The 27,266-nt window shown below is 24.3% G+C and overlaps 1 protein-coding gene across 1 annotated transcript; it reads right to left on the minus strand.

The window, feature by feature from the left end:
- Positions 1-1,193: 1,193 nt before the first annotated feature.
- Positions 1,194-4,440, minus strand: LOC145834369 (immediate early response 3-interacting protein 1-like). Its single transcript, XM_082941783.1, has 2 exons — positions 4,336-4,440; positions 1,194-1,901 (listed from the first exon to the last, which is right to left on the minus strand). Exons 1-2 carry the CDS (start codon positions 4,438-4,440, stop codon positions 1,764-1,766), a joined length of 243 nt encoding a protein of 80 aa, XP_082797909.1. The 3' UTR covers positions 1,194-1,763.
- Between the last annotated feature and the right edge of the window lie 22,826 nt (positions 4,441-27,266).

Consider the following 27,266-nt stretch of genomic DNA (forward strand, 5'->3'; position numbering starts at 1 on the left):
AAACATAAAACTATACATATATTAAAAAAAGGATTTAAATAAAAAAATAATACTTGTAAAAAAGTTTATGGTATGTTTACTAAAAATCAATTGAGATTTGTGTTAAGACTCAGCTCTATATTTATCAAGTATCACTGCTAGTTTTTGCTAGGAAGTTTCATTAGATTTCTTTTTTAGATGTTTATTTATATATAAGACAAGAGTGCTGTATTATTTATTTGTGTTTTAAACTCTCATTATTTACACAGTCATATTTTTTCAAGAATATTAATCTAATCTTTTATTATTAACAAAATTACTGATATAATGAGGTATAAGTATGTAAATGTTCAACAGTTAGTCAAGGAACATTAGTTTACAAAGTCTATAGATATAGACAGGTGAGTTAGCATTTAATAAAATATTTTAAATTAAAAATGTACAATAAACATAATTTGTGAAATATTGGAAAAAATAAATTTGAACTTTAAGAATTCTAAAATGCGTAACTAAGTGTGCGTAACGTCACGTGTGCGTAAAGATGAGAGAGGTTACTGTAGTGTTAAAATTTGGAAAATAAGGAACAATTGGTTTGGTACCAAAAAAAAAACTGCTATGTTAAACAACTTACATTATTATTTAGTTTGGTGGTATTCATGAGTTAAAAATCTTACTCATTTAAGCATTAAATTAACTTAATTTGAAATATATTTAAGCTGTATTTTGAATAAAATATTTTAAAAATTTCATCATTCTTTTTTAAACGTACAAAACTTTATAAAGAAAAACTTTATTATCATATCATCATTAAGCTTTGATGACGTGTTCAAAATTTTCATACTTTATGTAGTTTTTCATAAACTAAATTATTCTAAATGCGTAAGCTAAACAAAGATGCTATTTTTTTATGTACAATCTATAACTTATTTTATTTCAGAAAAATACATACTAATAAAATACAGTTTAACAACAGTATTTAATTGATATTAAAAAAATTAGAGAATTGAAAAATTTAATTGATACTAAAAAAGCTTGAAACTTAGTTTTAATTTACTCAGTCAAAACTATTTAGGAAGTTTAAAACATCTACAAAAGCATAACTATAATTTAAACTTAATATGTTGTTAAAAAATAATCTAATTAAATTAAACAAACTTGTAAATCATTAAATTACTCTATTTTATTTAAATACGGAGAATAGTTACAACAAATTTAATTTGAAAAGTTAAACTGATGAAAACGATCATTTAAAAAAACATAGTTCAACCTTAGCAAGTTAAAGGCAAAGAAACTTTTAAAGAGAAAATAAAGTATATTTATAACTTAAACTTTTAGATAGTACAATGAAACTTTATAAAAAAGTTAAAGTTGTATGGTAAATAATCAATAAACAAGTTGAAATTTAAACTGAATATAATCTAGGTTTTAAACAAATTTACATATAAAAAATATTTTTACAGCTTGAAAAAAAGAGATTTATATAATTTAAAAAATCCTTTATAGGATTGTAATGAATAGTTAATTTAACTTAGATTCAACAAATCTTAGTTTTAAACACCACAGCTTGACAATTAAAAAAAATAAAATTAATACTCTCAAATAGACACATGTCAAAAACATTTTAAGTAGTAAAATACTGGTAACTACTGGACAACAGTTGAAAATACTAAATTGAAATTTTTTGATATCTTTCAAGTTATTCACCAAAAAAAATAAAACTTATTTTTACCAGATAGAAAATACTAAATTGGATTCAAAAAGTAAAACTGATTACTTGACAACCATCATCCGAACAACACGAGACAGATAACAACAAAAATGTTGACGAATATCAACGGAACTCTCATCAGGGTCCTCACAGACTTGATCAGGTTTATCGTTTGCTGTTTCATCCCAGGTGCTTCCCCGAATCCCCCCATGCCCTGTTAAAAATAAATTCATTAGGCCTTTTTGAACGTTGAAAAATTTTATGACATGTCCTGTGTTACGATGAAATGTTATAACTTTGAACGACTTGAAATGTCTTAAATTAAAATTTTATTATTCAAAATCACTGATACTGAATGTAATATTTTAAAAGTTAGACACTACGTTTGTTTGGTTGATTTCAAATTGTTCATGAATTGGCATAAACTCAGAGCTTGATCTAAAACTTTTATTGACTCTAAGTACAAGTGTTCATTGTGGTTATGTCTTTGAAGCATTGTGTTTTGTTCAGGAAAGATTTAGTAAAAATGCATAAAAAAAATGTTGTAAGTACAAAAACATACAAGAGAAGTTTCTTTTGAGAAAAAGAGTTTGTAAACCACTTAAACAAAATAAATCCCAAGTTGGTGTCTAGTCTTAAGTTGAAATTCAAAAAGAATTATCCCAGAAAATTGTACCTTTATAATATGTATATATCAATTTAACCAGCTTAAAGCTTATACCTACTGTTGGTTTGGACATAAGCTTATGTTTTTATTTAAACACTATCAAACTTTAAAGAAAAATTTGGATAAGCCGTTTTTAATGTATGAAAGTTTTTAGTATATAAACAAAAGCTTTTGACTATTTGTTTTGTCTAATGTCCCATCCAACAGTAGTTTTAAGAATTCATTTTATTGAATTTGAAGACTTAAACTGATTTTTTATACCAGTAACAAACTAAGAATTCCAAAAAAATATTTTTTAAATAAAAGTCAAACATTTTATAGTTTTTACAAACTAAAATTTTAGTAAGTTTTCATAGAACTATTTTTCTAAATTAAGAAATCTTTAGGGCTTTTTGTTAGAAAACTAAACATTAAGATATATTAGTTTTTATTATTTGGGTAATAGTCCTGAAAACTTAAGATCCAGAGAAAGAAAATTTAAAAAGAAAACATTTTTCCGAAAATTATAAATAGTTGAGAAAATTGGCAGTTTAGAAAAAGAAATTTTTGCAAAACTTACTTGACTTTTAAACTGAATATACGTTGAATACTATTTAATTTAAATGATTTTATAAGAAGTAACTATGAGTTTTTATTTCAGCTGCTAATGCTATTTTTTAATGTGAAAGTTTACTTTATAAATCTTATGCTGAAACAAGAAACTATTTTAATTAGCACGAGTATAAATATTAAGAATGAACAAACAAATAAAAATAAATCTTATAAACAATTAGCATAAGCAACAATTAATTCATGATATTTAAAAAATTATGATTCATTAGTAGCATTTGGATTTTCCAATTCTTGTTTTGAAAAGCATTATTCAATCAACTTAATTTGTTTCAATAGAATATTTATATACTACTTACATGAATTATAATTCATATAATGACAGCTTTACTCTTTGTTTTAAAATGAATAAAATGAATTTACATAATTAGATAACTTTACTATAAAAAACATTACTTTTAAGCACTATAAACTTTGATATGAAACATATAATATCATATTAAAAATTAATAAATCAAATTTCAAAATAAATAAAAGAATAAACTTGTTAAACAATAAATATGTTTAAGTAAACAACAACACATTTTTATACTTACTACTATCATATAACTGTAGCTAATTATTTATAAATAGAAAATATAATAATTTTAGTGGCAACTGACTGGTAAGGGTTTTAAAAGTACAAGTTTTCTTGTTCTTTTTAGTTGAAAGTCTAACTTAAGTTAAAAATTGTATTCAGTAATGTAAAGTTATTAATAAGATATTATGATGCTTCTTATAAATGTGTTATATAATTTTAAAAAACGTTACATAACAGTTCATAACAGTTATTTCTTATCTAATCAAAATTACATTTACATGTCAAGACTGCTTAAGCTTCCAGATTTAAAAAGTTTTTGCTCAAATTCCTGGTATTTTCAAGTTTTAATGTAAGTATATTATGTAAGTTTATGTTTTTCTAAAATAAAGGAATTGTTTATTGATGGTTTTAGTTGCTTCAACAACTTTTTGAGCTTTAAGAACAACAAGAGAAGAAAAACTAAACACCATTTTTTTTTGATACATTTGAGCCACAACTTCATAAAACTATCCTGAGGTAATAGCAACCTTATTAAATAATTAAATTAAGCAAAATAAATGTACACACAAATTATTACAAATGTAGAATCACTTTCACAAGAGAATTACTTGCATTTAAAAACAAAGAAAACTCAAAGTTTAAATGTGCTTATTGATACAACTAAAAAACTTTAAAAGTACAAAAACTATATTAAACGAAATTGAAATTTATATAAAATTAAAAACTACAACCTGATCTGATGCCTAAAAAAAGTCAAAGCTTTAATACTAGTATAACTTGAACATTAGTATAAGTTTTCAAATGCAAAAATAATACAAAAACAAATTTTGGATGAAAGTAAAAATTATCGACCTGGTCTGCTCCCCATCCCCACTTTTGCAGGAACCTTTCCTCATGGAGTATTGCGAGTGAGTTTGTGAACAAAATGACGGCTTCAATCAGTCCATAGAGTCCCATGTTTAACTTTATTGCTATATGTTGTTTTTATGTGATTTAAAAAAATATTGTTGAGTTGGTTTTGATTAAGCTTTTTGTAGTTTTTGTATTAATTAACAGCATCAATTCAAAACTATGAAATATTCTTATATACTAGTATATTGAAACTTTTAGTAAACATATTTACAATAATAACTCATTGCATGACTAAATATAAATAGTTGTTAAAAGTTTTGTATTTTAATCATAGCTTTTTTTTGTTAAAATAAGTGTAAAAACTTAAAATAATTACAATAATTAAAACTTTTCTAGTCATTAGTCATTGCTAAAAACTTTTTAAAATTTTCTGTGTTAAGATATATTAGCCCTGTTTACAATAAATTACTAATAAATTATTGTAAGAGAAAGCACAAAATTTAAAACTCGAAAATGGACATTGATTTAAATTGTTGAAAAAAAAAAACTTAATAGGTAATAATGAATGCATTTAAAGCAAAGAAACTTATAATTGAATTGTGTTTTAATTATATTGCTTGATTCCAGTTTAAATACTTAGTTAGCTTTTGAACTTAAGTTAAATAATCACAAATTAACTTTCTGCCCTGTTTAACTTTTTGTGAATGTCGGCAACAGTTTTAAACTCACATTAGCCTTCGAGACTAATCAACATAACAAGTGCAATATTTACTTCCAAAAGTAATAAGTATAATGTTAAGTTAAATTTTGAAATAAGTAATGTTTGGAACAAGACAGTACAATATTATACTTTAAAATACATTAAAACAAAATTTTCAATAGATATATTCTTCAAAAATATGAAATTGAATTAAATTTTAAAACTATTGGGTAATAAGTGCAAATAAGATAAAAATAATCATTTTTAAAAATTAGTTACTAAAAACAGTATGTCCCTCACTTTCTGTCAGCTTAGACTGACAATGAATCAATTTACTTATTTAAGAGCATAGAAGAAGTCTGACATTTTTTTTACAAAAATTAATATTGGCTCTTATACAAAAGCTTTGAGTACAAACTACAAATCAGTTTTTATAGAATATAAAAACTTCGATTAGTTTTAGAGATATAGACGTTTTTGTAAAAAGTTACCAATACATATGTATGAACTTCAAATTTTGCAGGGTCAATTTTCTCAGAAGTTTAAAAACTTACTAAAAATCTATCTCCTCTTTTATTTTTTAGCTAGAGACCTCAAATTTTCAGAAAAACTCCCTTTTATAGTTTAAAAGACTTTTCACGGTGGGTTTTTATAAATATTGATTGAAAAGTGAAACTTTTGATAAAAGAAAATAGTTGTTTTTTTTAATAACTATTTTTTTTAATTAAAAAAAATTCTGCATAAAATCAATTTAAATATTAGTAATGGACTTACCGTAATTAATCTGAAGAAGATTGTTTAGAAAATGAGGCAGGAGATAGATTTTTAGTAAAGAGCATTTTTTTTGAATTTTTAGTTTTTGCCTTCCATTAGAAAATTACTGAGGTCATTAACTTTGATCGCTTATATCTCTAAAGTTATTTTGAATTGTGTTTAGCAGTCAAAGTGTATGAAAGCTCATATTAAACTCTAAAAAAAAAAGATCAACTTGTAAAAATCAAAGTGGACCCTTCCATACCCTTTATTTGATGTAATTATAACAGATCTTATTTAAACAAAGTTAAAGATTAGTCAAGGCTATAGAGGGGTCAAACATTTTTTTTACAAAAATTAACATTAGCTTATTCAAAAGGGCTTTTTTTTATTAAAAATGCATATATTATTTATTTTTCATATGTATTTTAAGATAAAATTTCTACTTTTAAGCAAGAAATAAAGTAAACTCTTATGTTTTAATATGGTTTTATGAAAAATAACTTGTTCAAGTGTTTTTTAAGAACTTTGCATGAAATACATATATTTATATAAAAATTTGAAAACTTTCCCAGGATATATTTCAGCTCGTATTTCTCTGTTCAGACAATTTTTTTATTACTAGGAAGTTTAGTAAGACTAATATATGGTTCTTATTTGATGAGTTGCATCTTCACAGCTCAATTATAAAATTATTTAGAAGACAACTTTATTAATGAAGAGTTGTAATAAGTGCTTTTATTTTGCTGTTGAGCCAGAAAAAAGGTTTTTGTAAGCCTATGAACATTTTCATACAAATATACAAATCAAGCAGACTTTTTTGAATAGAAGAAAAATATTTCACCTCTGTTATTCAGTTATTTATCTCAAGTTTTAATTCTTATAAGTTGGTTAATTTTTTAAGAGATTATTTACTACAGTAAATAATTTTTTTTTTCAGTTGATTCATATTTCAGAACAGTAAGTTTTTACAATTTTATTAGATAAAAAAATAATAGACCTAGTACTAAGTTTGTACATACTTTATTTAACTATTTAGTACTTACTGTATATGACTCAACAGAGAATTTTGATCTCATAACATTCAAGTATTACAGATGTCATACATTAGGAGCCTTACACTACTGTGTCAGATTTTAGTGCAAAATGATATAAGTAAACTTCACATGATGCTAATTTAATCACAACATATATTATTTGTTTTGTTTGAATAAACAAATCAATCAATATACAGATTTATTAATGACATGACTAACATATCAAAATAAATTTTTGTCGTAAATCTAAGAGCTAACAACAGTTTTTGTTTATTTTTATTTGAGCTTTTGTAAAAACTATAAAAAAAAATGTTCTATGATTATTAACTTCTTCTACATATTTGGGAAAGGTCAGTGAAACTTATTGCGATCTGTTTGGGCTAAGATTTCTAGGCTAAGATTATGAAAAATCGAGCATTTAACGTTCCGCATGAGTAATTTCACTACTAAAATAGGCTAATATTTTGCAAATTATATCATGGTATACGCCTGTGTCATTTTCATACTTTTCCATATTAAACTTTCTTTAAAACTAATAAAACACATATCAATACGTTCCCTAGGCTTCGTAGTTATTGAATAACTTGTTTATTTTTAATAAAAATACTTTTAATATATATTTTTAAGACCTCAAAGTTCGACTTGTTTTGTTCAAAAAATTTTTCTTTTTTCAAGTACACGCACGTGTCATTTTCATACTTTTCCATATTAAACTTTCTTTAAAACTAATAAAACACATATCAATACGTTCCCTAGGCTTCGTAGTTATTGAATAACTTGTTTATTTTTAATAAAAATACTTTTAGTATACATTTTTAAGACCTCAAAGTTCGACTTGTTTTGTTCAAAAAATTTTTCTTTTTTCAAGTACACGCACGTGTCATTTTCATACTTTTCCATATTAAACTTTCTTTAAAACTAATAAAACACATATCAATACGTTCCCTAGGCTTCGTAGTTATTGAATAACTTGTTTATTTTTAATAAAAATACTTTTAGTATACATTTTTAAGACCTCAAAGTTCGACTTGTTTTGTTCAAAAAATTTTTCTTTTTTCAAGTACACGCACGTGTCATTTTCATACTTTTCCATATTAAACTTTCTTTAAAACTAATAAAACACATATCAATACGTTCCCTAGGCTTCGTAGTTATTGAATAACTTGTTTATTTTTAATAAAAATACTTTTAGTATACATTTTTAAGACCTCAAAGTTCGACTTGTTTTGTTCAAAAAATTTTTCTTTTTTCAAGTACACGCACGTGTCATTTTCATACTTTTCCATATTAAACTTTCTTTAAAACTAATAAAACACATATCAATACGTTCCCTAGGCTTCGTAGTTATTGCATAACTTGTTTATTTTTAGCAAAAACCTTTTAATATAGATTTTTAAGACCTCAAAGTTTGGTTATTTAAAGTTCACCTTATATAATACATTTCTGTTCTTGAAACTTCTGTTTAAAATAAAAATTTAGTAACACTACAACTTTTCGCGCGGTTTTATCTAGACTTAAGATAAAGTTTAGTATCTACTGAAACTTCTAGTGAACTATTGAAAATTTCATGATGGTAAAACGAAAAAGTAATGCATGTCTTTTTGAAGACACAAAAAAGCTTGTAAATATTATGCATAGTAAAAATTTCAAATTTTTCTTTGCAACTAAACAGAGGGAAGCCTGTAAGGAGGTAGTCATGAGTTACAAAAACTGTAAGGCAGCAAGTGTAAAGTTTAAAGATATACAGTTGATTAGATCAGCCTGGTTAAATAACAAACATGGCATTCAAGATATGTATGAGACGGTTTTAAAAGGTTTTTTAATTGTTTACTTATTTTTTAAATGGTTTACCTTAAGTTGTATTGTACAGTTTATGTTCTAAATAGTATTAGTTAAGTAAAAATATTTTTAACTACATTTTTATGTCGTTTTATTATACATTTATTTAAGTTTTGTTGTAATGTTTAAAGATAAGTTTATTATGCTCTTTTTATAGTTGTAGTTGTTAGAGGTTTTAAATGTTTAAAAGAGCTAAAATACCATCTAGCTCAGCCTCTCATATTGTAAATAGTAAAGATGAAAGTAATGTTAGTAGTAAAAGAAAATTGGTTGATGATAAAGCTATGTGTTCAAAAGTTAAAAGGCCTAATTTAGATAGCTCTGATGATGAGTTTGTGAAAAGCCGAAAAAAAGTGTTAAATGGTTCTGCCCAATGTGCCTAGTTTAATAATACATTTATGTTCTATTTTTGTGTTTACATTGAATGTATGTGAATTATGTTTTGACTTATTCAATAAAAATTGCTCTTAACAATGTACGTCATACAAGCTTTTTATTACAAGCTTACTTTAAATTTTATTTATTAATATTTACTAATATTATTTAATATTTACAAGCTTTTTTGTGTCTTCAAAAAGACATGCATTACTTTTTCGTTTTACCATCATGAAATTTTCAATAGTTCACTAGAAATTTCAGTAGATACTAAACTTTATCTTAAGTCTAGATAAAACCGCGCGAAAAGTTGTAGTGTTACTAAATTTTTATTTTAAACAGAAGTTTCAAGAACAGAAATGTATTATATAAGGTGAACTTTAAATAACCAAACTTTGAGGTCTTAAAAATCTATATTAAAAGGTTTTTGCTAAAAATAAACAAGTTATGCAATAACTACGAAGCCTAGGGAACGTATTGATATGTGTTTTATTAGTTTTAAAGAAAGTTTAATATGGAAAAGTATGAAAATGACACGTGCGTGTACTTGAAAAAAGAAAAATTTTTTGAACAAAACAAGTCGAACTTTGAGGTCTTAAAAATGTATACTAAAAGTATTTTTATTAAAAATAAACAAGTTATTCAATAACTACGAAGCCTAGGGAACGTATTGATATGTGTTTTATTAGTTTTAAAGAAAGTTTAATATGGAAAAGTATGAAAATGACACGTGCGTGTACTTGAAAAAAGAAAAATTTTTTGAACAAAACAAGTCGAACTTTGAGGTCTTAAAAATATATATTAAAAGTGTTTTTATTAAAAATAAACAAGTTATTCAATAACTACGAAGCCTAAGAAACGTATTGATATGTGTTTTATTAATTTTAAAGAAAGTTTAATATGGAAAAGTATGAAAATGACACGTGCGTGTACTTGAAAAAAGAAAAATTTTTTGAACAAAACAAGTCGAACTTTGAGGTCTTAAAAATGTATACTAAAAGTGTTTTTATTAAAAATAAACAAGTTATTCAATAACTACGAAGCCTAGGGAACGTATTGATATGTGTTTTATTAATTTTAAATAAAGTTTAATATGGAAAAGTATGAAAATGACACATGCGTGTACTTGAAAAAAGAAAAATTTTTTAAACAAAACAAGTCGAACTTTGAGGTCTTAAAAATGTATACTAAAAGTATTTTTATTAAAAATAAACAAGTTATTCAATAACTACAAAGCCTAGGAAACGTATTGATATGTGTTTTATTAGTTTTAAATAAAGTTTAATATGGAAAAGTATGAAAATGACACATGCGTGTACTTTAAAAAAGAAAAATTTATGAAAAAATTAAGTCAAACTTCGAGGTCTTTTAAATATATATTAAAAGAGTTTTATTAAAAATAAACAAGTTATTCAATAACTACGAAGCCTAAAAAACGTATTGATATGTGTTTTATTAATTTTAAAGAAAGTTTAATATGGAAAAGTATGAAAATGACACATGCGTGTACTTGAAAAAAGAAAGATTTATGAAAAAATTAAGTCAAACTTTGAGGTCTTAAAAATATATATTAAAAGTATTTTTATTAAAAATAAACAAGTTATTCAATAACTACGAAGCCTAAGAAACGTATTGATATGTGTTTTATTAATTTTAAAGAAAGTTTAATATGGAAAAGTATGAAAATGACACGTGCGTGTACTTGAAAAAAGAAAAATTTTTTGAACAAAACAAGTCGAACTTTGAGGTCTTAAAAATGTATACTAAAAGTGTTTTTATTAAAAATAAACAAGTTATTCAATAACTACGAAGCCTAGGGAACGTATTGATATGTGTTTTATTAGTTTTAAAGAAAGTTTAATATGGAAAAGTATGAAAATGACACATGCGTGTACTTGAAAAAAAAAAGATTTATGAAAAAATTAAGTCAAACTTTGAGGTCTTAAAAATATATATTAAAAGTATTTTTATTAAAAATAAACAAGTTATTCAATAACTACGAAGCCTAAGAAACGTATTGATATGTGTTTTTTATGGAAAAGTATGAAAATGACACAGGCGTATACCATGATATAATTTGCAAAATATTAGCCTATTTTAGTAGTGAAATTACTCATGCGGAACGTTAAATGCTCGATTTTTCATAATCTTAGCCTAGAAATCTTAGCCCAAACAGATCGCAATAGTGAAACTTGGGCTTAATAATTGAGGTTGCTTAATTTTTACATTTCTAGCTGGTATTTTCTAAAGTTCAGTTAGTTAAAAAACTCAGTTTTTTACTTTTTTAGATAACAAGTTACTTTTAAAACTGATAATCTAACTCCAAATTTTAAAACTGTATAAACTAAAAAAGGTAATTTTAATTTATAATGGAAATGTAAAACTACTAGCATAGTAAAAACTTACACATAGAAGGTTGTTTCCCTAAGTTTAAAACAACTAATCAGTAAAGCAAAGTCTTCTTTTAGCAGAGTGAGAATACAAAATACTTTGTTAGCTCGTAACGTTTAGTAATAAATTGCGGTTTTTCAATTTATTAGAAAGCATTTTTATCACTGCTTTTTGATAATTTAAAAAAAAAGTTCAGAACTACGTTAAAATATTAATTTCATAAACTTAAAAAACAATTTAAAAAACAATACTTTTGGTGCAACTAAGTTATTAGTTATTACACAATGAAGTTAGTTTGTGTATATTTTTTCACAAATTTTATATCATTAGATTACGTTACGCTTTTATAATTTGAAAATTGTTTAAACAATTTCAATATAATTAAAATTTGTTCAAAATTTTTATTACTTAAATTTATACTCTGTCTCATAACTTAACTAAAACAATGACGTTTAGCAACTGTTCTATCTCAATAGTTTTGTTTTTAACAATATTTTTTGAGAATATTATGTTTTTACTGAAATATTATTGATAAAAAAGTAACAAGAAGGTCTAAAACCTTTTGTTAACAAATTTTATAAGTGCAATAAAATAATTTATGAAACTGTTAACTTGTATCTTAATGCTGTCACAAAAAAGTGTTTTTTAAGTAAAACAAAAATGTTTAAAGATTTTCTACTGGAACCTACTGGAATAAGGATCCGGCATGATCCGTATTCAGGTATATTTATTGATTTAAGATCCGGCCGGATTCGGATACAAAAATTTAAAGCTTTGTTTAGTTTTAATAGAATACATAACTTATAAAAATTAAAGTTAAAACTAATATATTATGATACTACGGATTTCATAAACTGGACCAAGTGGCCTTGAGGACTTGGGGGCCATGAGCAGTAAACAGGCCACAGGGGTCCATGAGCTCATAACTTGATGCTTACACCAGATGTTTTAAAGTTGATGATCAAGAGCAAAAAAGTGGTCTTAGGCTGTTTTAATATTAGTTTTTTGAGAATTTATGTTGAAGGGGGCCATAGCTTTTCAATTTCTTTAAATAGGACCTTTCAAAAAAAACTTTTGAGAAACCCTGATCCACAGTTACCATAAGTAGCTATAAAGCTATAAATCTAAGTAAAAAAATTGCTTTTTTGGAAGATGGTAATAAATTAGCTTTTAGCCCTTAAATAATTGCGATAAGTGATTTTACACTATAAGCTTATGGAAAAAAATATTGCCGTTTTAATAAAAAAATTGCCTTTTGAATAAATAAAACCCCCTTTTTTAAAAGCTTTAAAATTTTTAGTTTCTGATGACTCTAACATTTAGCTCATCTAGTATTAGCATTTTGCTCTAAAGTAACCTTTTATAAAGAGTAAAACAGCATAAATAATTAGTAAACTGAAATTAATGTATGATAATGAATTTTTTACTTAAAATGAGTTTTAAATTAACTTAAATTTTAGCTTTAAATTTGTTTACAAACTCTTGTTGAATGATAAAAGTAAAATTATTACAATCAGTTTTTTCCTTAAAAAATTTTTTAGAAATCTAGTTGAAACTGTCATTAAAAAGGTTAAGTTAATAATAATCTTTTTTGTTAGCTTAAGATAATTAAAATAATTTCATTGTTTGAATAAAATAAGGAGTAGAGTTTGAGACTGATGTTTATTCACCATATAGAAAAAATCAAACAGCTCAATTCATAGTATATTAGTTAAAAAAATGTCTATTCCTTTTGATAGAAAGTATTTTATCATTTCATTTAATACATATTATGTCTTAAAAATTAACTTAATAAACTTCAAACTAAAATTTCTTGAATATTGGTCTATAAGTAAACATAAGCAATGTGAAAAAGCAAATTTTTTAACTATTATTTGCACTTTGACATTTTTTTACATTTTGCATTTAATTTACTTAAATTAAAACAAACTTTATGCTGGTTGGACATGTTAATTGTTTTATTCAAAACAAGTTTACAAATCAATAAAACAGTTAAGCAAATATTTAAAATTTTTACCTACATACGTATACAAAACTTTTCTAGACAATATTTAAAATACATGGTGCTCTTAAGTATTATGATTATAATAAATATTTTATTGTAGTGAATTTACCAATTCTTTCCTTTTATTTATTTTTGAGTTATTTATTGCATTTTTTGGTTGCTCTTGTAGAAAGGGAAAAGTAAAATTTAATTGATTTAAAAAATCAAAATCTAGGGTAGGAGACAGTGTGGGTGGAGCCCATGGTAGACTATAGCTTCCATGGTCAATATTGGCAGTAATGGGTTAAAAAAAGTGCTTACCATCGTTTTTATTGTATGTATAAATAGTTGTTAAGTTTTCTGTTTATTTTTTACTTATTATTGTTTTTAAATTTAGCTCAAAGTATTAGTCACAAGCAAATGGTGCGCAGCCCATGACTGAAAGGTCCTTCTGCACACCAATCCATTGACGTTAGTTGTGAGCCTCACATGTTTTCTTTTTCTTTTTTTAATAAATTTTAAGTTATAAATTGAAAATTTGCTTTTTCTCTGGTTGCTAATGGACTTATATTTAAGACAAAATTTGTATGAAGTTTGTGAAGTATAATTTTAGGTAGATATATTAGTTTAAAATTATAAAATATTTACTGTTTCAAAAGGATAGTCTTTTAAGGATATTTTTATAAAAAAATATAGAAAGGATCTGTTTTAGTACAGAAGTGGTAAGTTTGTTTTTTAAATTCTACCTGTAGATGCAATATTGCACATTTTAGTTTTTATAATCAAAGTTAAATGTGTTTAGTGTATACAAGGTTCTCTCTGGCTCAGATTTTAAAAATAACTAATCTCAAAAAACATAGGAGAAGATAAATTTTTAGTGTAATAGTCTGTTTTTGCAGTTTTAGTCTGCAACTCCTGTAAGGAACCTATTTTTACCTCTTACTTTGACTGGCTATATCTCAAAATTTATTTTGAATTTTTAAAAGCTGTAAAAAGAATTTTGTAGCTTAGTAAAAATATATAAAATAAGATCAAATTGTGAAAAAAAAGTGTTTTATGATTATATGCCCTATGCCCTTTAATTATTTTCAAAAAAAATACAAAAATCACTTCTTGATTTTAAATTTCATTTTGAAACATTTGGAACTGTTTTGTTTGGTTTGTTGTTTTATATGATGATTGGAAAATATTGATTGAAACAATAGATTTAATTATTTTGCATAGTGTTGGACTAGTTGTTATATTTATATATATACAATTTACTTTGATGATTTTTTAAATAGTTCCAGACTAAAAATAAGTTTGATCTCTTTTAGCAGGCTACTAACACTTTGTCATACTATATTGATTTCTATATTTGTGCTCCTGCACTTAATTTTACACTGTTTTTTAAAATACTTTTCAATTTGATTATAAAGGTACAACACACTTTATTAAATTTTCTTAAATATTTTCAGAAGAAAACTTATTTAGTTCCCCATTTTACCTTGAATTTTAAACTAAAAGTTTAAACAAGTTCTTTATAAAATGAACTATTATATACTGATAATATATTTAAATATTTTTCATACTTTTGTTTAATAAAAAGCCCATTTATATTAAGTAGCTGTATAGTATCTTTTCATTATTTTTTACCTTTAGTTTAATTTTATACTAAAAAAACAACTAAACTTGTACTTAAAAACTAAAATGTAGAACGAAATCAGATAACCAGGAAGAAATTTTTTAAAATCACTGTTTAATATAAATATTTTAACAAGTGGTATGGAATGTACAACATACCCAACTAATGAATTATTATAGAAATTATGTAAAACATAAAGATAAACTTTTGACAGAGTGGTAAAAAAAGCTAGAATCCTGGAAAAACCTTGAATATTTAAAACAAATTACTAGAAAACCTGTAATTGTTAACAATTTTTACATATTAAGTAGTAAAATTTTGGTTTGACATGAAGAATCTCTCATAATTTTTTTTTTAACACATTTGAAGTAGCTTAACAGTATCTGTTTAATGTTGTTATACTACTTAACACAGTTTTTAACCTTAACTTTAGTCTAAAAATAGACTGTGTACTTTCAATATCTGGAAGAAATTTCTCAAAAGCTAGTGATCCACCCATTTGTAGAATTAAATATTTAATACTTTAAAACACATAATAATCATGATTAAATTAAATATAAATTTAAAGTGTTTTGTACTAACTACAGCGTTATTTTTTTTAGCTCATTTTAGTTGTAAAATGATAACTGTACAAATAAGTGATCCTAGCTGGATTAAAAAGCAAAAATTTTCCAATAAATGGAAAAGTAATCCAAAGTTTAAAAATAATTTTAATTATTGACTCTATTAAAATTTTATATACATATTCTACTTATTTTCATCCTAGGTTGGATTATACCGGATTCCACAATCAATTATTTGTAGTGGAGGCTTAAAAACAAATCTACACCAGGCTCCTTCATCATTCACAATAGCTGTCATAAATGTTACAACTCGAGCTAAGATGCTTGAGGTAATACTGGGCATAAACCGCTGCTAGCTTAAATGTTTGATGATAAAGTACGAGTTGCTCGTTTGAGGCGTACCGAGTGCACAGCTGTAATAAAACATGACCTTTGGCCCATGTGCAAGGATTACTCAAAAAGAAAATTGGAGATGACTTATAATTCCCTTTTTGTTGACAATTCTACTGTTAAGGCTGGCGAAATCAGCTATTTTGGTAAGCATCCAAAAGTTGTAACTATTTTTTATATACCAAATTTATTAACATTATGTAATATTGGTTCTGCTTGAAAAGAGTTATTTTTTAGATTTTAGTTAAGTTCTTCTAGTTATTTAGTAGAAAGGTTTTAATTTCTTATTTAATTTTTCAGTTTTTAATTTCTAAATTTGTAATAATATTATATATAATTATTATTTATTTGTAATCATTTTGAAAATTATTTTAAGAGTCTTATGTAATATGAATGGGTTTAACCAAGTAACAGTTTTTTTTACAAAAAAAGCTTGTTATTATAAATTGTAAATTTACCCTAAATTAAAAAGCAGTAAAATTTGTTTAAAGCAGATTAAGTAAAACAAGCTACAAAAATTATACATATAAATTGTAATGCTTTTCTTATGAAATAGTTTTAGAAAATAGTCAATTCTAGTTCTGTTGATCATCTCGAACATTTAAACACTATTATCAAAATCTCTTTAATCACAAATTCAAAAATTATATGAATAAATTGTATATAGCTTGACTTTTATTTTTGACTTTAGTTGGTCTACTTGAATGCCCTTGTTCATGCACTTTTCATAACCAGTATATATTTTAAGGGGAGCATAATTACTTTTTATATTCTGTAGGTTGATATGAAAAATACTACCAATGAAAGTGGTTGGATAGAAACCTCAAATTAGCTTCTTTGTCCGAAATAAAAAGGTTCAATTCAAAAAACAGCAGACCCACATTAGATGCTTCAACTACCCAATAATATAATTCAAAAGGTTTGAAACTTGTTTTTTTAGAATATGTTTCAATGCTAAAAGCATTTTTAAATGGTTAAGCTAAAATTTTAAACTCTGTAAAAAAGTTTAAATTACCTTTATACATGTCTTGTAATTAAAGATAACAGTATGTATTATTATAAACAAGTTGTTGTGTTTTCTAGAGGTTTTGCAACCTTTATTAAGATTTAAGTGTAAAATCACAAACTTCAGAGCTAGGTATACTTGATATATTGAAATAGTTTGTTCTTAATGTTTTATTTCATCTGAGTTTTTAGGAAATGAAAACTTTTTAGAGATATTTTTTATTAGTTAGTTTAGTACATATTTGTAGTTTTATCACTCACAGTTTTTTTTCTAAAAAGTTAAACTTAATTTATTCTTAAACAAAGAACATGTTCCTCTATTGTTTTATCATTTTATTGGATTTATAGTTTTATCATCACTGATTTGTGTAAAAATCTTAACAATTAGACAAAGTATTGTTTTTTAACTTAAAATGTGCTTAAAATCTCATGTTTTATTCTATTTTTTGTTGTATTAAACTATAAGAGTGTGTTAATCTACTTTAAATTGAACAAAAAAATATATTTTTGCTGTTTTTGTTTTCTACATGTTAATAACAAATCAAACATATAACATTTTAACGAGTTCTATGTTGAAAAGGTAAAATTTTCAAAAGAAAGTTCCTTCTTGTGTGAATTTTCTTTTAACTTTGATGCTACTTTAAGCTTTTTTAAAGAAGTAGGTGACTCTAAAAAAAAGTAACTGTTTAAAGCAATTTAGTTTTTGATTGCATTAAAAGTTTCTTTACTTTTTAAGTCAACTTTAATATCGACAAAAAGGTTATTATTTAGTGTTTTTTTATACTTATTTTAATTAAACTACATTTAACTAAGTTTATGTTTAACAATTGATTTCAAAATGCTTTGTTTTAATTGATTTTCATATTTATGTAGAACAAACAAAATTACTCAAGCTTGCAATATAAAATACTTTTTAAAGTTTAGTTATTTAAAGCTTATTTGAAAGTTGTATTGTATTTAGTTATTTGAAACATGTAGTTTAATTTTTTTAATCTCAGAAAAAAAAAAACTTTTAAGACAGAATTCATATATACTATAGGATCAAAAATGATGTGTAGTAAATTTTAAATTAATTAAATTCAAGGAACATACCTTATAGTTAATTATTGTATATAAGTAAGCTCATGTAATGTTTTAAATTTGTTTTTTGTTTTTAATCTCTGTTTTTTTTGTTACATCATTGGTAATATATGAGTGCTTTAAATTAATTACTCTTTTTACCTTGTACATTGGAGGTTAAGCGTGTAATCTTTCAATTAATGTTGTAGTTTTTGATATTCAATTTTATATGAGTGTAAAAAGTATTTTAAGCTATATCTTCCCATCGATTTTTTTTTTAAGTATGGATAAAAGTTAGTTTTTTTTTATTACACACAGACACTGAAAGTTTTTAATTGAATTTTTAAAACTATAATTTTAAGCTCTACATTTTGATTAAAATTTAACTATTATGAATACCAGTGTAGATACTATTCTTAATCAACTTTTTTACATTTCAAAGTATATTTATTAGTGTTGTAAGATCTTTTTTCATTTTCACTTAGTTAATGACATAAAACTATTAGAACAAGAATGTAAATAACATGTATTTTTTTTAATAATTTTAATAAATACCAATGTAAGTAATTTTTAAAATAGCTTTAATCCATATGTTTTCTCATTTTTATGATGAACATAAAGGATTATAAGACCAGCTTCAAATTAAAAATAAAGCTTTTATGTATCTTTCTTTGTTTAATAGATTTTACTGTTTTTAGGTAGTATTCACACTTTTAGTTTGGCTAAGTTACAAATAATAAACTGTTTCTCAACTTTTTCAGTTTAGATATTGACATTTACTTTTCTTTGATTTTTATTTGTAAAAAAGCTTTAGTTTTTATTAATCTTTTTTAAAGCGTTTTTTGTAGATTAACTTATACCATTTGAACTTTTTTTCAAATCTAAAAAAAAATCAATAAAAAATAACCGTTAATCGGAAATTCTATTTTCTATGATTCAGTTTTAATAAGTACCAATAAAAGTATCTATTTTCAATAGCTTTAATCCTTATATTTTTCATAGTTATGATGAACAAAAAATATTTTAGTACGAGCTTAAATTTAAATAAAAATTTTTCTATGTATACTGTTTTTGTTAAATATATTTTACTGTCATTAGGGTTAATTTACAATTTTTTTTTTAAAGTTTACTATTTAAAACTTTTACATGACTTTCACATGTTATAAAAATGTTAACTATGAAAAAGCCTTATTTTTTTTTACTGAAAGCTTATAAGTGTTAAAGGTAATATAAAATAGTTTAGGTATTGATAAAAATGTAAACATTGAATGCAATATTTTTTACATATAAGGTAAGTTTTTAATAAAGAAACAAAAGTAATTAGGGAATTTTTTGTTTTTAAAAGCATAAGTATTGATTACTTATATAAATTTAGTTTTAAAATATCGCTAAAACTGCAAACTAGTGAATGGTTTTTGTTGATTAGACCATATAATGTTAATGTAATTTTTGCATTGTATCATAATATTTTTTAATATATTTCGTTTAAGTATATTAAATAGAAGTTAATGAATTAGAAATAACTACATTTGAAAAAAGTTTTCAAGTTTAAATTACTTAGCAAAAAAAAGAAAAAATACTATTAACACAATTTCTTAATATGCAAACTTAAGCAGCAGTGCAAACTCATAACTTGCACATTTAACCGAATGTGCGAACTGCGAACTCACAAAATTCTCCATTTAAGAATAATTATTAGTTTTATAAGCAAAAAATTATAATTTTTGAAAGTAGCTTTTCAATCGCCTAAAAAACAGTATAGGAATTTGCTCTGATGCAAAGGCTTTAGTTTAAGCATTTAGTAATGAAAAAGTTTACTTTCATAAACTTTAAATTTGTGAGAAAAGCACTATACTATAACTTTTTAATAGTAAGCTAAGCATTCATTGATATTCAAAGTAAGTCAAACTTAGCTCTTGGGAGATACCAAACGGTTAAAATATTTTGTATATCAAGTTTTCATTAAAAATTATATAAGGGCAAAAATAGCTATAAAATTCTGGCAACTGTGCCCTGATCTATAACAATCTCAGTTTAAATTTTTACAAATAATTTCAAGCTACTTGTACAATTAAACTTAAATTTTGTACTTTTTATGATGTAAAGAAAAATATAAATTAAATATTAAAATGCTTAAAAATGATAAGCTTTTATGACTTATTTTGTGATTAACTTTAAATAAATTTTTATATACCAAAGGTTGAAATTTACAGATATAGAATAATATCCTTAGCCAGGGGTCGGCAGGGAGTTGGTGGTCGCGGGCCAAATTTCAAGTTTACAAAGTCTTCGCGGGCCGCAGTTTTAGTTTTAGTGACATTTAAATAATCTTTTAGTTTTAGTTTTAGTCACACTAGAGAAAAGTTTTACTTTTATTCACCTTATCATTTTAAATAACTTTTAGCTTTTAACTTTTTTATAAATACATAGAATTAATTTAAATTAAATTAAATTAGAATAAAATTTACCTTGAATAATATACTTAAGTGTTAATAAACTATGTACTTTCATAAGCACTTACTAAGTTAAATTTAATACTTTTGTAATTTTACATACAATTTAACTCTCTATAAAAACCAAACTTGAAAGACAATTTATTAGTTACTTTTATATATTTGTTATATTATCAACCCCTTTTTTCATATTTCTAAGAATATTAACTTCAAAAAAAAGTTTTTGCGTGTTAAATAGTTTACGTTCATTGAAAAATTTATTAATTAGTTAATTTAATAAAATAAATACCTGTTTGTATTATAGAAAGCTAGAACAAATTCTTTAACATAATTAGTTCTCGAATACTTAAATAAAATATCTTATTAGTAACTAGTCTTTTACATGGTTGTCACTTAAAAAGCAAAAATGTCTGAGTTGTATTAAACCAGCCTAAGTTCATTAAAAGTTTAAAAAGCTAGTAAATCGTTGTAAATCAAGCTCAAGTACCTAGTAAAAATATCATCATCATTAAAAAGTACACAAAGTGTAAAAAAACAAGAAAAAACTACAATTAGTAAACTAACTACAGTCATAAAAACTGTTCTGGGAATTCTAAGATTTATTTAAAGTGTTCGAAATAAAAGTTTCACACACATCTGAGTTTTCAAGCTTTTAAAATAGCCTGTTTGTGTAGCAACCCAGTTAAAACAAAGTTCACAACATAAAGAAATAACTAAACTTATTAACAGTAAACAAATTACATGCCAAAAAAGTATAAGTCAGCTGGAATGGACAATTAACTTTCTTAAACATTTTTAACAAAAGTATAAAACTTAATTTAGTCATTAGCGAAGAGAAAAACCTCTTTTTTATTAAGCATTACAGCAATTATTTATCTGCAATAAGAATTTAAAAATATTAGTTGTAAAATAAAAGACGAGCAACAATAAAAAAACGTTAGTTAAAAGTTATTGCAAGAAACGATAAAAAAACAAATCACCAAAGTCAGTTCCAACAAAGCACATGATTATCTTCAGTAACTACAGAATTATTAGAAAAAAGTTGTTAAGGCAATTTATAAAGTAGCAAAATTTATTATTAATAATGAGATACCGTTTATATTTGAAAACTTTTTTAAAGAATTTTTGTTGGCAGTAATAAAAACTTTTGTTTATTTCTTCAATGACAACAAAAAGTCCTATTTAGGAAATGCATTAAGGTTATAAAGTCACATAAATCAAAATTATGACTTTAATCATTATGTTAAGATGAGAGCAATGATAGAAAAACTATTGTTCATCTGAGAATTTTTATTAAAGATGTTTTTTTAACTTTGACACTTTAGTATAATTTCTTGGTTTAGTTCAAACACGAAGCACAACAATCGGTGAAATTTTACAAGTTAAGGTGCAATGCACCATAAGTTTTTAGAAGTACAATTCCTTCTTTTATCTTTAGTATAAAGTTTAATTAAAGTTTAAAAAGTGTCTTATAAAGTATATCAATATTAAAAAACACTGTTAAGCTACTTTAGTATATTTTTTAATAAAGAAATGTTTAATTGCTAAATTTTTTGTGTCAAATCGAAAATTCACTACTTTACATGTAAAAATTGTTTGAAACTCAAGGCTTTTTCAAAAATTCTCAAATTCAAGTTTTTTTCCAAAATTTTCAAGCATAAATTTTCAAGTTCAAAGCTTGAGCTTAATATATTATAACATATATTATAACTGAAACTAACACTTTGGGTTGAGCAAAACTTACATCATAAGTTTAATTTGCCACTCTTTTAAGTAAAAAAGCCAGCCTGAATTAACAAAAACATTCCTGATATTTTTGCATACAAAAAAAAATTCTAGCCAAAAACTTATAAAATGACTTAGTTAGCCTGAGATTTGAAGTCTTCAAATAGTTATAGTCTGAGTGTGTGTCAATGTTTATAAACTATCCCTAAGTCTAGTTTATATTAAATAGGTAGCTCCAAAAAACAGCAAACGTGTGTATTGATATGCAAAGCATAAAAGTTAACTTAGTTTGACAAAATCAATGTTTGAAAAATGAAAATGTATACCTAACAAAACTATATTAGTTTATGTCATATATATTGTTTTAAATGTGTCTGTACAAATTTAGATATTACATGTAGAAAAAACAAACTTAGAAAATTATGCATAAACTAAACTTAAACTAATTTAAGTATTAAATAAAAATTTGTTTAAAATATGAGCATCTTTTTAAGTTGGTGTGCATATAAATTAATTTAAGTGCAAAGAAAACTTCTAAAAAATTAAAATATGTCAAAACAAAACTTAAATAAACCTTTTTTTCTTATTACTATGTTATTTTAAATGTTTTTACAATAGAAGATAACATTTATAAATAAAAAATATATAAAAGAAACTTAGGTATAAAAAATATTGGAAAGAATATCTAAGCTATAAAGAGATGACACTTTAGTTAATTACTGTGCATTACTTTTGTACAAAATGGAAAACTTTTGCATTTAGTTTATTTGATAAATAGGTATAATATAACTAACTTATTAAATTTAAGCTCTCTTTTTTCAGATAATTACTTGCTGTTGTAAAATAGAAGTTATTATGAAACTCAGAAAAATATCCTGTTAGAATACTAATCTGTCTTTTTCACATTTTTAAATTAAAGTAGCAACTTCTTCTAATTATTTTTAAATGTTATATAGAGACTTAAAACCAAACTAAACAAATTTAATCGAATTACCGAAAAAAATTTTACCCTCAGCGGGCCACTTTTACATGCTCGCGGGCCACAAAATTTTCTTTCGCGGGCCGCATTCCATTCAAAAAAATAACGTGCTCGCGGGCCGCAGATTTACCCTTCGCGGGCCGCAGTTTGCCGACCCCTGTCCTTAGCCAATGTTTAGATATACAAAAGTAACTAATTTAATAAATAACATTTACTGTTATCCACGCTACCAAAAATATTCTAGTTTTTTAAAATGTGATGAAGATATCAACGTTTTTCGCCGGTCTTTGGAAACAATCAATTTTGTTTTTGCTCGTACGAGTTACCAGCTTCTGAAGCAAACCTTTCAGAAAAAATAAAATATGGAGTTGTCGAGAAATACTTTTTTGCAAACCTAGCGAGATGTGGGCACATTTTATTGTTTTACTTCAACCAAGTCAAAACTTCAGCTTCTTTAATTTGTTGAAGTAAATTTTCGTCACTAAAAAATACCTTAACTTATGTCTAAGTCTTTGATCAACTATATCTTACTTCTCGCTACTTGTTTCTGTTTCAAACGTGTAGAAGAACGATAAAAAAATAATTTGTAGCTAGTTTAGTTTTAGGGCTGTTTGGCGGTACTAGAGGAAAGTGACTGCTTTGACCAGTCTCACGATAACTATGCTTTTTTACTTCTAAATTTAACAATATTTTAAGTTCTTTTCTGAGAAAAGGAGGGAAAAAGTAAATTATATACCGTAAATCAACAACTGTTGTGACTAAAAACAAGCTATTATCATATAAAATTATAAGTTAGTTAATATTTTTAGTGTACAACCTTAAACCGGAAGCTTGTTTTATGTTTTCTGCCAACGTTGCTAAGGTTCAAGAATTATCTTGAACAACTAGCTTAAAAACTAAAAAAAAAAATCTCCATGCGGAAATAAACTTGACAGCAAAGCGTCGTTTCTACTAATATGCTGCTTTTGTAAAAAGTTTAAGTAGTTCGATTATGTGGCTAAAAAATTGTCATTCTTCTGATGTGACAATATATCAAATGTTATCAAATTTGTTGTAAACCATGTAGTACTGGAAATTTTCTTCTAGTTTTTCTAGTCTTTTCAAAGCCGTAGATTTTAAGCTAAATTCAGTTTTAAATTAAATACTTAGATATTTAAAACATTTGTTTTTGTTTTATTTTTAATAAAACCAGAAACTAGAAGCTTTTACAAAATTTTACTGTTCTTAACATTATTAACATTTTTGATATTATACGTCCTTTTTTTTACACAAATCTTTAGAATTAATTTTATTTCATAGATGAAATCTTCTTTAAAATAAATGCTTATAAATTACTAATTATTGATCGCGTAAAGCAAAGTTTTTACAGCAAATCGGATCCAAGCAAAAAACGGCCAGATCTGGCCGGATCTGGATCTTAATCGGTAGATAACTAAATTAAAACAGGTTGATTGATTGTTGTTGTTTTTTTATTTTTAAAATACGACTACAAAGTAAAATTATTTTTTTCTATGTGATAATCTTATTTAACCAAATTCTGTGAGTATGAAAAAAAGCTAGAAACTGTAGAACATACAGTATAAGCTTGCCTGAATAAAAATTTTTGACTTTTTTTCTTACTGTTTTTCATAGCATTGTTGTTATAAAACAAATTCCATTAAATATAGTTTTTTTTTAAACTTTAACTTTCTAACCTTAACCCATTAAGACTATACGGTTGAAGATAAAAATTTTAAAAACAAAAACTTACCGTATACTTATTTAGATTTGTTTGCATTAAAATCACATAACATTTAACTAAACAATGTATAATTTTAGTTTTTGTTTATTTTTTAAAGAAGAGTAGTCGTAAAAATTTATTTTATATGCTATAAAATAAATTATGTTTTAGTGAGTAAAGTACTTTCACTGCACACATTTAAAACAAAAAAAACACATTTAACTACTTTTAAGTTTTTTTTTCGTAACCATAGGCTAAACTTGTAGTTTAATATGTTACAGGAATATGACTTACTACAAATTGCTCTAGAAAAATGCCTTAGTTTAAATCAAAGTAGTAAAAATTCTCAATATTTTTCTTAACACAGGCATTAGGTAAACAGTTTAATTACAAAACACTAGCTTCATAACTAATTAATGAATAATAAACTTGTTATAGACCTTAATAAACTTGAAAAGTATTTTAGTTTAGCATACATTAAGGTTTAAAAATTAGTGAAAGACTTTTATTAAGCACAAGCGATCAAAAGTTAAAATTTTGTATAGTAAAAACCATCACCACTGTTTAGTTTTAAATGAAACCTTAACCTTATGTACAAAAGTAGTTTTTCTCTACAAAAATATAAGAAAAGTACGTGATTTAAAATATTTATCATCAACTTTTTTCAATAAGTATTTAAAAGTGAGTAATTTCAGAAATTTAAAAATACCAGAAGTGTGTCAAATGATTTAGTTTCAACATTTGTTTCTCCAGTTCACATCTTGTTGTAGCAAATAATTCTGCACAACCTACAATGGTGGCTTTTCTTATTGTCAGCTGAAAAATTATGTAATTGTAAGTGATACAATAATATTTTATTACTTTAGAATTTGTTATGAATTTAGTTAAGATAAGGCACAATGGTATTATAGGAGCTTAATGTTAAAAACATTGGCAAACTAGACTAACCTGTTTTCAATTTAATTTAATAAAAATTGAAAAATTGTTCGTAAAATTACTTTACAAACAAAATCAAACAAAACTTACTTGCTATTTATGTTTTTTTATGAAATTTTGAAAACGTTTTTTTGTTAAAATCATTACTTTAACATGTTTTAATTTAGGTTAGCTAACAGTAAAATAATGATCTACGTATTCATAATTTAAAACTTACTTGTTGATCTCTTTCTACGATGGTTTAGTATCTCAGCATGACAATATGACCCAATGTAGTTGCAAGCGTGATAAATTAATCCCTCACACTTAATATTCTGTATGTCTTTAATCGTCACTTCATTCAAATTTACTCTGAAGTATTTGTTTTATTTTAGTTAACTTTATTTATCATCATCGAATATAAAAGTTTGTTATTTGATAAGAGGTCTCTAAGTGGTAAAAAAATACATTGTTTGTTATATTTTTTACAATTTTAGAAACTTAACATTAAATTTCTGTTTACTAAGAACACATTATTAAGCAATTGAAGGTTTACGAGGCATATCGATATGTTATTTACATAATTACAAAGTTTATCATTAAAAAGTTACACAATATTCTATAATATCAAAATTAGCAGTTTTATAATGCATGTTTTTATATAAGTAACTTAAACAAACCCTCCAGCTTCGACTTTGGTGTTTCTTGAAACCATTAGAATTACCATAATCGAACCAATAAAAAACAAAGCAGACACTTTTCTGGATTTAAGCGCCATAGTAATAAATATAAATATATTATCAATAACTGCTAATAATTTTTGATAAAGAACAAAATATTGATATAAACTATTTTGATATGTTTCTAGAGTTAGAGCTTTTATTTAGTATTAACTTATAAAAACAAAACTTACTGTAAGTTTTGATATATTTATAACAAAGCATGTTTTTATTAACTAAATCCATCAAAAAAACTTTATTAAATTTTTTTTTGTAGCTTACAGTTTCATATAATTAGCAATTTTTTTTTAATATATTTACAATAATTATAAGTTAACATATACATATATATATACGTATATATCCTTTTAAAATAAATTTTCAATGTATGAAAATTGATGTACATTTATTAAATTTTACGATGCTTTATATATACTTTTAACAAGGAAATATGTATACAAATTTTTTTTTTGTATATCAATCACAACTAATAAAATGCTTGTTCCATTACAAAAACAAGAAAACAAATTATTTTGTTTATCTTTATGTTATAGAACAAAATAATTTAAACAAGAACTATGTAGTAGCAATATAGTTTAGTGATAAATGTTGATTATTTGCTTTATTTTTATAAACTCAATTTCTAACATTTGAACTTGCACTTAATTTTTGTTTTCAACTATCTTTAATACTTATTAGA

Source organism: Thalia democratica, chromosome 4 (assembly GCF_965202585.1).
Source record: "Thalia democratica chromosome 4, ktThaDemo2.hap1.1, whole genome shotgun sequence".
In the NCBI taxonomy this organism is placed as follows: Eukaryota; Metazoa; Chordata; class Thaliacea; order Salpida; family Salpidae; genus Thalia; species Thalia democratica.

Bases quoted from the DNA above. Each gene is read 5' to 3' on its own strand.
- LOC145834369 (XM_082941783.1), bottom strand. From the start codon at position 4,440: ATGGGACTCTATGGACTGATTGAAGCCGTCATTTTGTTCACAAACTCA. The intron at 1,902-4,335 runs GTCGATAATTTT...TATTTTTAACAG, and splicing joins GGGGATGGGGAGCAGACCAG to GGCATGGGGGGATTCGGGGA.